Source organism: Podarcis muralis, chromosome 17 (assembly GCF_964188315.1).
Source record: "Podarcis muralis chromosome 17, rPodMur119.hap1.1, whole genome shotgun sequence".
NCBI classification, from domain to species: domain Eukaryota; kingdom Metazoa; phylum Chordata; class Lepidosauria; order Squamata; family Lacertidae; genus Podarcis; species Podarcis muralis.
The window spans coordinates 41,464,745-41,481,222 of NC_135671.1; the positions used below are offsets into that span (position 1 = coordinate 41,464,745).

Sequence of the window (16,478 nt, forward strand, 5' to 3'; positions counted from 1 at the left end):
CCAATGAGCTCTAAAAACAAAAATGTGGAAGAGTGGTGCCAGATGCAGCTGCTGCTGGGCCCAGATTTAAAGGATGAAGGAGAGAAAGTGTGCTCACAGGTGTCGCATCAGACACAATAAGAAGACTGCTCAGCTCTATTAATCATGGAGACCTTGCTATTAAATAACATAGAAAGGGGAGGGGGTGGGGAAGTCAAGAATTTGAAGCCCAAATGCAAATCCTCTCCCTGCAATTTACTATCCTCTCTTCCCTGAAACCATAAGGCAATCTTGGCATCCTTCCAACCATCCAAGTTCTCTCTTGCTTTAGCTGACCACTAACCTGTACCCTTAAACTTATCCCAGGCCTTCTACTTCCTTTATTTTTATAAGCCTCTGTGGAACTGTACAGTCAGAGCAGGTCTTGATGGCTGTACAGAATGTAATTGGTGCAAAACACAACACCTCACTTCTTAACATGGGAGGCTGGAAGCTCATAAAACTCGGCATGGGCTTCTTTATAGCTTTTCTTGTACAATTCAACACCCAATTCAAGTGTAACCTATGGAAACTCCGAAAAACTCATGAGCCATATTTAACTAAAGCCAGTGCAAATAATTCTGCTAGCACAAAGAAACTCCCCTTCCATGTGTACCCCAAGCTGGCAAATTGGGGGGAGCCCAGAACAGATTTAAGGGGGCATGGGGGAAGAGAGTGGCAGAAGGTCCTGTTGTGCAAGAAAAATCTTTGAACTGATGGAAATTTAGCCACAGTGCTACGTTGAATGCAAACCAGTGTCTTACAAATCTTCTCCTCTGTTTATATCCCTGGTGATTTTTAAAGATCTGCAATTACCTTCATGGCATCCAGTGGTGCCCTCTGATTTCCACTTGTGAAATGGGATGTGCCCTTTTTTCCTCCTAGAGTTCCACTCCCTCCAAAAAATATCATCTCCAGAGGGTCTCCCAACCTTCCAGAGCAGTGTGCACACTGACTGAACACCAGCTTCAGATACATCACTACAATGGCACTTGAAGTACTAAATTGAGGCTTTGTTTAAATACTGATGATTAATGTAAAGAGACAGTAGACAGGAAACTGGGGGGGGGGGGGGGGGAGAGAGAGAGAGAGAGAGACCTGTCTAGCATAATGGGAAAATGGTAAGGTAGATAGGAGGATTACTTGGTGAATTTTCTGATGAAACTTCTTCCTAAATTGCCCAGAATACAAATCAAAGTGGCAGCCCCTCTACACACAGACAATAATACACGTTGCAAATCCATGCAGCCTCTGTTCTTTCCATGCTGCTTTGTCCAGATCTGTTCATCTATCAGGCCACCACCCTGCAATGGTACACTTCCTCTGCTGATGGATGCTAAATAGCTAATAACAGGTTAAGAAAAAAGAAACCGCTGTGCCCAATTCTGGAAGAGACTGCACCAGCCTATGCCTATGTTCACACTTTGGCACAGGCTTACTGCTTCAATACACAATTCTCATCATAAACGTTGACAGAGAAAACATAATGTCAAAAGAACCCTCCCAACACACATACTCTCTCCCTCAACCTCATGGGATTGGAGCTTGGTTTTTTATTAAATGCCAAAGACAGATAAAAGGTTAGAAGGGGGGAAATGCCTCCCCCTGCCCCACCAGCACCTACTGCCCAAAGAATGCTGCTTCACACCATTTTTTTTGTATGGCCAGCACTCAAATCTACTGAAGTGCCTCTCCTATTTGATGGGTCCTTTGCTGGTGCAAGTTCCAACAAAGGATTCAAGACAGGGAAAGGTAACAACTGGTGGCCTAAGGACTTTCCGTTTGGCTTGCAGTAGAGACCCACATTCCTAGGGCCCTTCTGATTATGCATCACAGCTGCTTCTCCCCACATAAAGCCAGGACACAAGCACAAAGTCAGACTTCCAACCTGCTGCATGCAGTGAGAACAACAATGGAGGTTTACATACAGCCTTTTCCCTAATGCACATCTTAGCTGTTCACTCATGGAGGCAGGTCAAAGGCTCTTCAAAGCTTCCACCCTCCCATGTCAAGAGTAGCAGAGGCTTTCACAAGGCTCCTCATTCACCTGAGCTGGGTCACTCCCCATTTGCCTGGATCTTGGGTTTCACTGGGAGCAACTTCTGATAGAGTCCTGATACCAAGGTCTAATGAAGGAGGGATTTAATGGGCCTTTGCTTGACTGGCCAGAGTTAATTCCAATGGTTCACAACACTTCACTCAAGACAAAAATGTGTTCCCTTTTCAACATTACTTTGCCAGAAATTGAGCAGAATCATGTCTCCTCCTGAGACAGAAGACAATGGATAGATTGCCCTTGTCACATGCATCAATCTCTGTATACTTTTAATCCAACCTTCCCCACCCTTCAGGTGTCGTGAGACTCATCAGCCTTAGCCAGCATGGCGAGGGATGATGGGAGTAATGGTCTCTGGAGAGCATCAGGCTGGAGAAGACTGCTGTAACCCAAGGAAAGAAGAGCCACAACACTCCACTCAACATCACATACCTACTTGTGGCAAGCCAGTGAAAAGCAGGAGTAACTGAAGTTCAGTAAAAAATGAGAGAGGATACTACAGGTGTGTAGCTAATGCAGAAGTGGCAGCAAGGGAGGAGAAAGTGTTCCCATAGGTGATGCCAGCACAGCCCTGAGGACCAACCCCTGCCCAGCACCTGGGTTCCCACCCATGCAGCACAAATGGCTGCAAACCTACTTCAGACAAAGCAGGCAATAGATTTTCCTCTTAGCCTTGACCTCACTTCACCAGACAATGAAACAGCATTGAACTGAACATTGCAATAAAGCTCACGGGAAATGTGAATAACACTAGCTCTCTGGCCCTGATATTTAACATTTCCCTGAGGCAACACAGCTACAGAGGAAAGAGAACAAGCAATACATGCTCATCTATGAAAGAGAATGCCTAGCCTAGCTATGGCATGTGGATTCACAGCACCACCTAGTGGCAAGATGGTGCATTGCACAAGCCACTATGCAGACATGTCCAACGAGTTGATCGCGCAGGATGGATTTTGGTTGATCACACTATGGCTAGGCAGCCTTTGTTCAGGGCTCAGCTGTGGGAGGGAGCAAGCTACGCCTTTGCTTTCACCATCCCGTGTGAGCACACGCCTCTCTCACTTCACTCTGCTAATGAAGCTGCCCTTGGCTGGGCTGCCTTCACTGAGTGATGCAGGGCTGCGCTCGTGTGGCGGGTTGAAGTGCAGCGGTCCCCCTTGGGAAAAAAGGAAAGTGGAGCCCGGGGGTGCCGATATTCCATATTCGGGATGAGGCTGGATAAAAGGAGTGTGCCTTTCCTTCCTCCTCCATACAGAGAAGAGTTTGGATTTGTTATCCCGCCTTTCACTCCCTTTAAGGAGTCTCAAAGCGGCTAACATTCTCCTTTCCCTTCCTCCCCCACAACAAACACTCTGTGAGGTGAGTGGGGCTGAGAGACTTCAGAGAAGTGTGACTAGCCCAAGGTCACCCAGCAGCTGCATGTGGAGGAGCGGAGACACGAACCCAGTTCCCCAGATTACGAGACTACCGCTCTTAACCACTACACCACACTGGCTCTCTGCCACACTGGCTGCCTGTAGCTGCCGCCTTGGCGATACGTGGAAGAAGGTGATTGAATCGACCACAAATCCATGCTAAGGAAAGAAAGGGGTTTTTCCTGGCCACCAACAACGCTTTACCCCTTGCCCCTAAAGCAAAGAAGTTGAAGAATGACAATGGGAGTGTGGTAGATCACTGCCAGTTTTTAATACTAGATAGTAGATCACAGCCTACTTGAAGTTGGACATGCCTGCAATAACGCACTGCGGATGCTGAAGAACTAAGAACTCTGTATTGTGCTTCGGAACCTCAGCTTTAGAAATATGCACGGCAAAATAAGGCCTCAAAATAAGACTTCGAAGGAGACAACTGTAAGTGGAAAGCTGCCTGTGTGCTGTCGGGACCTGGTCCTCAGTCCTGTTTTCTTGAATGCTTTGCCACATGGAAGAAAGGAAGAGCTACTAGGCAAGAACCTTCTATGGTGGTGCTTCTCACACTCTTCTCCCTCCATGGACCACTTGAAAACTGCTGAATCGCAAAGTATTGGAAGACACAAGATCTACCCACCTTGGAAGAATGGCAGATGAAGGTGATAGACTACCTACTACATGGGACTGGCAGAGATGACTGGCAGAATCCGAAACCAGGGAAGAGAAACAGCGGAAGAAGATTGGAAGAAATTCAAGGACTATCTAAAGAAATATTGTAAAATTAATGAATGTTAGAATGACGTTGGGTTAGAAAATATGTGGTTATCAGCGGTAATGGATAAGTAAAAAAGAAAAGAAAGGTTAAAAATTAAGTGAAAAATAAGGGAAGGATTTGCTGAATAATAAATTAGAAATTGGAATACAGAAAGGGGAGGTATGAGGAAGTCGGGAAAGTAAGTTTTAAGAAAATAAGGGTTGAAATTATACTTGTTTTTTATTTTTCGTTTGTTTGTTCTATTGTATTGTTTTGTTTTGTTGTTATAAAAAACTTCTGAAACTTTAATAAAAAAATTATTAAAAAAAAAAGAATCATATAGATTCTAAATAAGTATCTGGTACCACACAAGTGTTCCAGCAAAGTGGAGGGACAGAGGAGCACATATGGAAGAGCCTCACAGGAGTGACATCCCCCATTCAGCTTCTTTAGGTAATCCTAGGTTTCAGTGTTATGAGAGGGAGAAAAACTTCTCCCTATCTAGCACACTACTGAGATATATACAAGTGTGCACAATACAATGGCAAGCAGCATTGCATATTGAAGTGCTATCCTGGGCTAGTTTTCACATAGCATTAGTTAAGAAACATAATGAATCTTTCACGGTGACAGATGGAGCTCAAGTGACTCTAGTTTTAGTCTGTTGTAAAATCAATGATTAATTTGGGCAAAAATTACCGTAATCACCAAGAACATGAACCTGTGACACTTTTCAAAAATTAAGAAAGTCCCAAAGCTATCTTCAGTGTGCATTGAATATCTCTCTACCCAGTACAACAGTGATACCCACAAGTGAGTCTGAAGCATTCACTGAAAGTGAACCACAACCACATTGCAGAAAATCTGCTTTGCACTGAGAAGGCGTCATGCTCAATCCCTGACACTTCGAGGTAGGGCTGGGAGAGACTCCTCTATCCTACAGAGCTACTGCCAATCAGTGCAGACAATACTTACCTGGATGGAACCATGTATCTGATCTCAGTATAAGGCAGCTTCCTGTGTTCCTATGCCACTGTTGGAAGCACCTACCACTTAATGCTTCTCAAAGACAGAGGAAACTCCCTGTATCATTGATCTGTCCCTTGCTCTCTGGCAGTGGCACCGTCCTGCATGCAGAGGCAAGAAAGCAATGGAATCTTAGATTCAGGTAGGTAGCCGTGTTGGTCTGATGCAGTCGAAATAAATAAAAAAATAAAAAATTGTCCAGTAGCACCTTAGAGACCAACTAAGTTTGTTCTGGGTATCAGCTTTCGTGTGCACGCGAAACTTAGTTGGTCTCTAAGGTGCTACCGGGCACTGGAATCCTGCAGCACAGCACAGGTGCAGGTCCCTGAAGCATCCACGCTGCCCAGAAAACACCCAAGAACAGCATCCCAGGGACCAGGGTCAGCAACCGCCTCCCCCTGCATGATCCCCAGGGGCAGCGGATCCCAATGCTGATCTTTATTCCCTGCTTGCTCCTTCTTCCCTGGGTGTCTGTGCTTCGCCCCCGGTGACAAGACGTTTGCCTGGGACATTCAAAAAGCCATGTTCTTTTGCCCCTTGCAAGGAAGCCTCTGGGTTAGGCAGGCAGCTCCCTCCGCAGAGCTCGGGTCCCTTCTACTCTTCCAGGATCCCCGGGGCTCGGGGCCCTGGGAACTGACGGGCAGGATTCGCGCGTCTCGCCCCCCGCCCCCCCCCCCGCGCTCACCTTCATGAAGACGGACACCCCCTCGTCGTCGTCGTCGTCGTGGTGGTGCTTGCGCGGAGGCGCCACCTGCGCGGGGCTCGAGGCGGGCGGCACCTGCACCGTCGCCGAGGAGCTGGCCGGTCCCCCGGAAGAGACAGCGCGGGCCGCCCGGGCCGGTAACCCCAGCAACCTCTGCACGCCCGCCAGCCGCCGAAGGGCCGCCATGGTCGATAGCGCCGCCGGAAGCGGAAGTCTCGCTGGGCGGAAGGGGCGGGGAAGGAAGGCGCGTGGGAAGGGCCCTGGGTCACTCTCCTGGGGGTTTTCCGCCAGAAAAAAAGGAAGGCTTTGGCCTGGGGGGATCTCCCGAGCCTGCCTAGGATGGAGAGTCTCCGCTGAGCCCTCAGGCTTGCTTCAAGGATAAAGAGGCTACTGTAACTGGTGTAAAAGAACTTGTGGGGGGAGGGGTAATAAATGCTAGGATTTGGGGTTGTTTGCGATATGAAGAGAGAATATAAGCTGCAAGGGAACTCCTGGGCTGCCTTTGCAAACCTGTCTAGCTGGCGGAGGGAAGAGCAGAGCTGTCAGCATTACGAGAGAGCCACCGAGGCTCGTCCACAACTCCTGGTCCCAGGTGGGACCAGGGTAGCTGCTCTTGAGTGAAGGAAGGACTGCCTGCCATGCTCCGGACCCCCTCCATGCAGACGAATAAACCCTATTTCTTAAAGCACGAGAGTCTCCACAATGTCGTCCAGAGAAATTTTCTTCCAACGAAAGGGACACCGACCCTGTGCGGGCGCCTGTGACCCCATGCGATCTGGCCAATGCTTGGCAGAGAGAGGGGCCAGGGACTGCTCTTGCCCCTGGATATCTGGAATATATGTTGGCTAGCGCAGTGTTTCCCAACCTTTTTTGGGCAAAGGCACACTTGTTTGATGAAAAAAATCTCGAGGCACACCACCATTACAGCCCCGTGACGTCAGCGCGCAGCGTCGCGCCGGGAGGGACGCACGAAAGTGTAAGTTTCAATTTTTTCCCCTCCCCTCCTGTGTAAAGGGGAATGCACTCTGCTAAGTAAAGGCACTTGCCACAGCAGCGTCAACGTCACGGCACCCAAGAGAGAAGGGGTCTCAGCAGCCCTTTTGCCAGGAAGAGGAGCAAGAACGAGAGGAGGAGGAGGAAGAGGAAGAGAGTCCCCACCAAAAAAAACATTCTCCTTTTGATCTTCCTTATTTGCAATTCCTCATTGCAAAACAGCGGTTGATATAGAGCTGATTTTTTTGTTATTACAGTCCCCACCCATCACCTAGAAAAACACCCCCTGTCAATTTTATTATTATCATTATTATTATTATTATTCCCTGCCACTCTGGGAGGCTGAAGCCCTTTAAGGCTTCCTTCTGTCCACTCTCTGTGGATTACCTGCCCGGAGCGGGTTTCTGGGGGGGGGGCGCTGCTGCCGGTGTCCTCCCCGTTGAGTCTCGCCTTGCCCGGCGCGTGGCGGCCGCCCTTTCCCACACTCTGCCGGCTGCGCTGCCAAGCCCCGCGGCTCGGCCTGTCAGCGTTACCGGGCTTGGCGGGCGGTAATTCCCGAAGAAAGCCGGCGGCGCTTGAAGAGCTGGCAAGCCCCCATTTGCATGTCTGTTTTCCGCAGCCCTTGGAGAGGATTAAGTTCCCTCCTTCCTGCCGGGGAACCTCCAAGCTTTGGGGGTGGTGGGGGGGGGAGGAGGCAGCAAAGCGAGGCAGGAAGGAGAGCGCGGCTTAGCTGGGTGAGCTTTGGCAGGGGCAGGGAATGAGAGCCGCGAGGCGGGCGCTGCGGGCGGAAGTGCTGCCCGCCGAGCTCGCAGGCAGCCAGGCAGGCAGACGGCGAGAGCCCCGCGCTGGGCGGCCTCTCCTTGCCGCCGCCGCCCCGCCTCTCGCCGCCCGACTCGCCCGTCTCCCTCCCACGGAGGTAGGCTGGTGTGCCGTGGGAGGGAGGCGGGCGAGTCGGGCGGCGAGCACACGCGGGGCGGCGAGCGAGCTCCCTCCCACATCCCATCGCCGCTCGCTTCGGCCGGCCTACTGGGCTGTCGCAGGCGGAAGGCCTGCGCATGCGCGAGGTTTTCGCGCCTTCCTCCAGTAGGCCGGCCGAAGCGAGCGGCGATGGGATGTGGGAGGGAGCTTGCTCGCCGCCCCGCGTGTGCTCGCCGCCGCCGCCCCGCCTCTCGCCGCCCGACTCGCCCGCCTCCCTCCCACGGAACACAAGGCAACGTTCCGCGGCACACTAGTGTGCCGCGGAACAAAGATTGGGAAACACTGGGCTAGCGAGAGAGGATCTATTATCTATATTGAAAGTCCACGCGCCTCCTGGCGAAAATTCCAGACAGCTGCCCGCACGACGGCTTCTGAGTTTTCAGCAAGGAGCGATGGGAATTTAATTCCAGCTGCCTGCCTTCTCCCCAGGGGCACGTGCCGATCAGCAGGTCCGGGACCAAGCCTATGAAATCCCCGGCGGGACTCCTCGTGGATCTTGATGCGCGGGCTTCTGTTGCCTCGGCCCCCGTCTTTCCCCGTGGCGGGGGTCTGCATAAAAGGCGGATCTACACGGATCCTCATGGATCCTCCACTTTTTAAAAAATAATTCCAACAAATGCAGTGTCAAATCACACCTAGAAGGCACGCCTACAAACTGGACTATAAAAAACGTGGATCCAACACTTTGCCGCGCTGCAGCACCACAAAAACATGGATCCGAGGCACGGATCCTCATGAATTCATATGATTTTTATATTGAAACAAAATAAAAACACCATGCTACTGTAGACCACATCTTAGTCGGTAGGAGGAACCAAAAAAATCACGCACCCACTGTTTCGTGGTGCCGCAATGGCGCAAAAACATGGTTAAAAAACATGGATCCTCATGAATCCTCATGATTTTTGCACTAGATCAGCCCAAACTCACTGTCAAATTACACATCATGTCCAGGGGCACAGCATCCACCACAGAAATCACGGATCCATGGCTTCCTGGCCATACCGTGGTCCAAAAATGTGGTTTTCAAGAACGGATCCTCATGGATCCTCACGCTTTTTGCATTGGGCCAATCCAAACTCACCGTCAAATCACACATCATGTCCATCGAAAGGTTGGCGGTTCGAATCCCCGCGGCGGGGTGCGCTCCCGTTGCTCGGTCCCAGCGCCTGCCAACCTAGCAGTTCGAAAGCACCCCCAGGTGCAAGTAGATAAATAGGGACCGCTTACTGGCGGGAAGGTAAACGGCGTTTCCGTGTGCTGTGCTGGCTCGCCAGATGCAGCTTTGTCACGCTGGCCCCGTGACCCAGAAGTGTCTCCGGACAGCGCTGGCCCCCGACCTCTTGAGTGAGATGGGCGCACAACCCCAGAGTCTGTCAAGACTGGCCCGTACGGGCAGGGGTACCTTTACCTTTTACCTTTGGGTTGGCCCAATGCAAAAAGCGTGAGGATCCATGGGGATCCGTGCTTCAAAACCACGTTTTTAGGCCTTGGAGTGGCCAGGAAGCCGTAGATCCAAGTTTTTTGTGGTGCAGGCTGGTCCACGGTTATCTGGCAACGGCATGGCCCAAAGACGTGGTTTTGAAGCACAGATCCTCATGGATCCTCACGCTTTTCGCATTGGGCCAACCCAAACTCACCGTCAGATCACACGTCATAGCCAGGGGCACTGCCTGCACCACAAAAATCACGGATCCACGGCTTCCTGGTCATACCGTGGCCCAAAAACGTGGTTTTGAAGCACGGGTCCTCATGGATCCTCACGCTTTTTGCACTAGATCAGCCCAAATTCACCATCAAATCACACATCATGGCCAGGGGCACAGCCCGGACCACAAAAAACTGAGATCCACGGCTTCCTGGCCATACCGTGGCCCAAAAACGTAGTTTTGAAGCACGGATCCTCATAGACCCTTACGCTTTTCGCATTGGGCCAGGCCAAACTCATCGTCAAATCACACATCATGGCCAGGGGCACAGCTTACACCACAAAAAACTCGGATCCACGGCTTCCTGGCAACTCCATAGCCCAAAAACATGGTTTTGAAGCACGGATCCTCATGGATCCTCATGCTTTTTGGAGCATCTCCACGCCCATTGTTCTGCCCAGACACTGATGTCCAGCACCAAGGGCCTTTTGGTGGTTCCCTCACTGTGAGAAGCAAAGCGACAAGGAACCAGGCAGAGGGCCTTCTTGGTAGTGGCGCCCGCCCTGTGGAATGTCCTCCCATTAGATGTCAAAGAGATAAACAACTACCTGACATTTAGAAGACATCTGACGGCAGCCCTGTTTAGGGACGTTTTTAATGTGTGACTTTTTAATGTATTTTTATTTCATTTTTTTTGGAAGCCACCTAGAGTGGCTGGGGAAACCCAGCCAGATGGGCAGGGTACAAAAATATTAGTAGTAGTAGTAGTAGTAGTAGTAGTAGTAGTAGTAGTACTTTGTAGGATTTTATAATCTTTATAGGTCTTTTAAATTTCTAATCTATCTATATATCTATCCCCTCCCCCTTTTCCCTTTCTGTACTTCCCTATCCTTATAAAATTGAATATATATATATATTTAAAATTTACGGCTCCACAGTTTTCTTGGTCGCCCCATATTCATTACCCGACCACCTATGCTGCTCATGGCCAGATCACTTTGGGGCACTGCCATGCTGTAAAAAGATTCTCATGAAGCACAGATCCCCATGGATCCTTAGGTTTTTTTATGTTTGGTCACCCTGAAATCACTATCAAATCACACATTATGTATATGACCACAGAATGAACCACAAAAACCACAGAGCATCGCCAAGGAACAAACACTATATTAAATACTTTAATCCTCATGGGTCGGCATGATTGTTAAATGGACTCCACCAAATTATATTGTAAGATCACACCAATGTCCATGGAATGACCGAAATACAAACGCTATCTGAAATGGTTCTGCATTAGCAAGAACATTGAATTAAAATTACATTCATATTCATAGCTTCCTGTCAGGGAACTGACATCAGAGACACGGGAGAAGGAGAGGGTCTCAGATTCTGCAGGTGAAGGTCCTAGCACAAGGGGGAGACTCAGCTCGGTGGAAGGGGAAGGGAATACGCGTGACACCAAGAGTCCAGGAGAGCAATGGGAAGAGGAGGTGGAAGGGCTCCGGGATTCTTCCCTGGAAGTCAGTGAAGAGAGCCCAGGCACTCCGCTACCCACGCCGTGCGCGCAATGAGAGGCGGAGACGATTAGGTGTCAAACAGCTTTTATGCTGGCAGAGGTTTAAGAAACGCCCACAGACAGATTGTGTCAGTGACTGAGGCAGTCAAGCGGAGATGGGCTGTGCAGTCCGAAGGGTTTTACCAGGCAACCAAGCACCCAAACGGGGTCGGCTTACGCACGAGTAACTCCAAACCACTACACTTCCACTGTGAAGAACAGCACCTGGAAATTTTTGATGCTGCTAAACCTCAAGAATATCCAAGGCAGAGATTGTGATGATCTTACCTGTGAATGTAAATTATCAAACCAACTAGATGGAGACCACCAAAGTAACCATGAAAAACAATCACCTGTCTTGCGTCAATTCAGCTACAAATGGTTCTGGGACAAAAGTTGGTTGCTTTGCAGGGGTGGTAATTATAAATGGAGGTTTAACTGCAAGTTTTCTTGCCAACAGATTTTGTCAGTGCAAACTTTGAAATAAGGGGTTTCCAACGTGGTGCCCATGGGCATCATGGTGCCTGCTGACAGCTTTCCTGGAGTCCACCACGTGTTTTTAGAAAAAGAACAGGATTAGTGGTGAATTGTGCCCAGCATGACTTCAGATTGTTCATAGTACATTTGATTGACTGCAGGGGCATATGAAGGGGCAGCGGGGTGATGATGCCCCGGGGTGCCATGCTGGGGGGAGAGTGACAGTACGGTCGCTGTACTGGCTGCCGCTTGTGCGGCGTCCGTGTGGGCTGCCGCTCTTGCGGCAACTGTACAGGCAGCCCCTCTCGCAGCGACCGTATGGGCCATATGGGCAGCTGCTCTCGCAGCTGCCCATCTGTACAGGCTGCTGCTCGCGTAGCATCCATACAGGCAGCCCCTCTCACGGCGGTTGTACAGGCTGTATGGGCAGCCGCTCTCCTGGCAACCATACGGGCTGCCACACGCACGGCGTCCATACGGGCTGCCATGCATGCACAGTCCGTACAGGACATTGTGTGCGCACCCATCAGCCAGGACTTGTTACCATATTATAGCTGCCACAAAATCTATCGGCATGCCACCAGAACCAGGGAAGCCTTGCCAGTTGCAGCTCACACAGTTGAAGTGAAATAAAAGACAGAAGAGTAGATCGGGAAGAAAGTTCCCCAGACTGCAGGAAAAGATAACAGTAGCTCCAGCAGCTGACTCGGTGCAGGCTGCTGAGGGGTTTGACTCCTTAAGATCACCAACTGACTATGAGACACCTGGAAAGCACTCAGCCTCAGATGACCTCCACTCCAAAAAGTGGGTAAGAGGATTTAACAGTGACCAATATTGATTCTTTTGATAGCAGCCCCATATTCTCAACACAAAGTGAGAAGTGTTTGGACAAATCACTGATTTGTACACCAGTTCCCCCATGGCACAACTGTACCTTCCCCACACTCAGTCTACAAACCATGGGACTTGTGGGTTCAGTTGGCAACATCTGTGTGTATGACTATGACATAAACACACTGAAAGGATCAAACTGGATAAATGATCGCATAATAGATGCCTTTCTTGCCTCCAGGGTGATCATGGCCAAAGAGCTAGGTCATGATGGAACAATTTTCCCACTTACCATACTTGCCACTTCATGCAGATATGTCAAAGATTGCCAGTGCAAGCTCTGAAGAACTGTTTGAGATTTGGAGTGCTAAAGAAAGATGTTTTGATTATTCCAGTAAATGACAGAGAAGTCCACTGGATACTGATAGTAATCATTTTTAAAAGGAAGACCATGTTCTATCTAGATTCCAAATATGGATTGAACCACTCTGTGATTGATGCAATAACATCCAATTACAGTTCATACAAAAGGATATGGCTGCTGTAGTGGGTTGGAGTTACTCGTGCGTAAGCCGACCCCGTTTGGATGCTTGGTTGCCTGGTAAAACCCTTAGGACAGCACAGCCCATCTCCGCTTGACTGCCTCAGTCACTGACACAATCTGTCTGTGGGCGTTTCTTAAACCTCTGCCAGCATAAAAGCTGTTTGACACCTAATCGTCTCCGCCTCTCATTGCGCGGGAGTCTCCTGCGCAGGGTGGGCGTGGGTAGCGGAGTGCCTGGGCTCTCTTCATTGACTTCCAGGGAAGAATCCCGGAGCCCTTCCACCTCCTCTTCCCCTTGCTCTCCTGGACTCTTGGTGTCATGCGTATTCCCTTCCCCTTCCACCGAGCTGAGTCTCCCCCTTGTGCTAGGACCTTCACCTGCAGAGTCTGAGACCCTCTCCTCCTGTGTCTCTGATGTCAGTTCCCTGACATGTTGCTAATACACCAGAGGACAGGGTCAGAATTCAAAATGACCTGAATAGCCTAGAGAGCTGGGCCAAAACCAACAATATGGAGTTCAATAGGGAGAAATGTAAGGTACTACACCTGGATAGAAAAAATGAAATGCACAGGTGGGGGACACTTGGCTTGACAACAGTACCAGTGAAAGGGATCTGGGAGTCTTAGTCAACCACAAGCTGAATATGAGTCAACAGTGTGATGTGGCAGCTAAGAACGCCAATGCAATTCTGGGCTGCATCAATAGGAGTATAGTGTCTAGATCAAGTGAAGGAATGCTACCACACTATTCTGGTTGGTCAGACTACACCTGAAATACTGTGTCCAGTTGAAGAAGGATATTGTCAAGCTGGAACATGTCCAGAGGAGGGTGACCAAAATGTAAAAGGTCTTGAATCCAAGCCCTATGAGGAGAGACTTAGGGAGCTGGATTTGTTTAATCTAGAGAAGAGAAGATTAAGGAGCGACATGATAGCCATGTTTAAATATTTGAAGGGATGTCATGTTGAAGAGGGAGCAAGCTTGTTTTCTGCTGTTCTAGAGACCAGGATGCAGAATAATGGATTCAAACTATGGGGAAAGAGATTCCACCTGGGCGTGGTAATCCAGTCAGGGAAAAAGGGAGGCATACTATGTTTAGGGCACCATTTCCAGCCTCTTCTCCTTTTTGGGGTGAGCATAGTGGATCCTAAAAAGGGCTGCTCAGTCATGGATACAGCTGCTGAGCTGCTCAACTGCCTTATTCCTTGAGTCAGAACGACTGAATGCCCATGTGTCGGTTCATGACTAGGGGCTTCACATTCCTGCCCCTGTAGCCATTTAGTGATCGCCATGGGGGGAGGGTTTGGGGGGGTTGGGTTGGGTTTTTGGAAGATGCCTGTGCGTGAATTGTTTTATGTGTGTAGATCAGTGCACACTGACCAACGCACAGCCTTCGCAGTAGGGCTCTGTTCTGATGGCATGAGTAGTCACGACGAACTGGTGGATCCTATCTCATGCAGCCTTCATCCGCCTTCACAGCCGTTGTAACACACTGCTTGTTATCACCCGCCTGTTCTGCCATTGAGGACTTCTTGGCTCATTCTTTGTCTAGCTCCTTCCCTGTTATGTACTAAGCTTGGATCCTAGAACAATAGGCAAGTAGGATCCTAGAATGCAAGAATTGATTGGCTTGCAGGAAAGACCAATCAGGCTCCAGGAGGGAAGCAGAATCAGCCATTCAGACAGGACTCATTGTGTAAATAATGTATATAAAAGCCTGAGGTTTTGGGGGAAATTCAGTCACTGTTTTACAAGCTGCAATAAAGAGCATGAAATCACTACAGGACTCTGAGCATATTTAATTTTCTTTGACCTTACCACCTTGGGTGACCCTGCTGGGAGTATGAGATTCCCAACGGCTTCGCTCACAAGGGTCATAGGAATGTGCAAGCCCACTCACCATGACAAGTGAGAGAACTGAGATAGATTGCACTAAGCCCTGGTCTCATTAGACAAAGTGTTCCACCAAAAAGGCTCTGGCTCTGGTTGAGGACAGCTGGATATGTTTTGGGCCAGGGACCACCAGTAGGTTGCTGTTAGATGAGCGTCACACTCATGGGGGTGTATTGGAAGATAATTCCCACAGATAAGAAAGGTCACAGACTGTTTAGGGCTTTAAAGATTAGCACCAAAACATTGAACCTGATTTGATACTCCACCTGGAGCCAATCCAGCTGATTAACAACCAACTGAATGTGGGCTCTCCACAAAGTCCAAGTAAGAGCTCATGCATCTGCATTTTAGACCATTTGGAGTTTCTGGAGCAGTCTCAAGGGTAGCCCTGCATCTCTCTCTCTCTCTCTCTCTCTCTCTCTCTCTCTCTCTCTCTCTATCACATTTATACCCTGCACTCCCCGGCTCAGGTGTACAGCAAGTTAAAGTAGTCTAGTACAGTGGTGCCTCGCAAGACAAAATTAATTCGTTCCACGAGTTTTGTCGTCTTGCGATTTTTTTCGTCTTGCGAAGCACGGTGTCGGAAAAGTTTTGGAAAAGCTTCAAAAATACCAAAGTCTTCAAAAACCTCAAAAAAGGCTACCACACCACGTGCTATGAGTTGCTCCTCGAAGTCAAGTCGCAACTGTATTAACGGTGTTAAGAAAAAGGAAACAAACTTGCAAGATGTTTCTGTCTTGCGAAGCAAGCCCATAGGGAAAATCCTCTTGCGAAGCAGCTCAAAAAACCAAAAACCCTTTCGTCTTCCGAGTTTTCCGTCTTGCGAGGCATTCGTCTTGCGAGGTACCATTGTATGCAGGTGACTACTGCATGGATCACCATGGCTAGGTTGGAAAGGGACAGGTACAGTGCCGATTGCCTAACCTGACATAGATTCAAAAATTCCAGTTTGGCTACATTTGTGACCAATGCCTCCATAGAGACTTATGAGGAATCATAGAATCATAGAGGAATCATAGAATCATAGAGTTGGAAGAGACCACAAGGGCCATCGAGTCCAACCCCCTGCCAAGCAGGAAACACCATCAGAGCACTCCTGACATATGGTTGTCAAGCCTCTGCTTAAAGACCTCCAAAGAAGGAGACTCCACCACACTCCTTGGCAGCAAATTCCACTGTCGAACAGCTCTTACTGTCAGGAAGTTCTTCCTAATGTTTAGGTGGAATCTTCTTTCTTGTAGTTTGGATCCATTGCTCCGTGTCCGCTTCTCTGGAGCAGCAGAAAACAGCCTTTCTCCCTCCTCTATGTGACATCCTTTTAGACAGAAGCATCCAGGATCACACCAGGACTCCTGATGGCAGCTACAGGTGACTATTGCACCCCATGAAGAGCTGGGAGCTGGCAAACCAAACTGAAATTATTCTGGCCCAGCCATTGGACGCCCATCTTTAAAGGATAGAGATTCAGCCGACTCTGTTTCCTCCATCCCAGCACACCCACCTAAAAATTGGCCAATATATCCAGGGTAGCATCTGGCCAGGGCCATGAAGCAGTAGATCCATGATGTTTGTGGTCAGATCTGTGGTTA

General features: G+C 49.3%; 2 protein-coding genes across 2 annotated transcripts in view; one reads left to right on the forward strand and one right to left on the reverse strand.

The window, feature by feature from the left end:
* The window catches only part of NDUFB11 (NADH:ubiquinone oxidoreductase subunit B11), a 42,755-nt gene extending 36,570 nt beyond the window's left edge, over positions 1-6,185 (reverse strand). The window contains exon 1 of the mRNA XM_028711913.2: positions 5,952-6,185. Coding sequence (XP_028567746.2) covers positions 5,952-6,155 — 204 coding nt within the window. The 5' untranslated portion in view covers positions 6,156-6,185. The remainder of the gene's footprint in view (positions 1-5,951) is intronic.
* Positions 6,186-6,244: 59 nt separating this feature from the next.
* Positions 6,245-16,478, forward strand: part of RBM10 (RNA binding motif protein 10) — a 70,665-nt gene continuing 60,431 nt past the window's right edge. The window contains exon 1 of the mRNA XM_077921509.1: positions 6,245-6,945. The gene's annotated coding sequence lies outside the window, so the exon portion shown is untranslated. The remainder of the gene's footprint in view (positions 6,946-16,478) is intronic.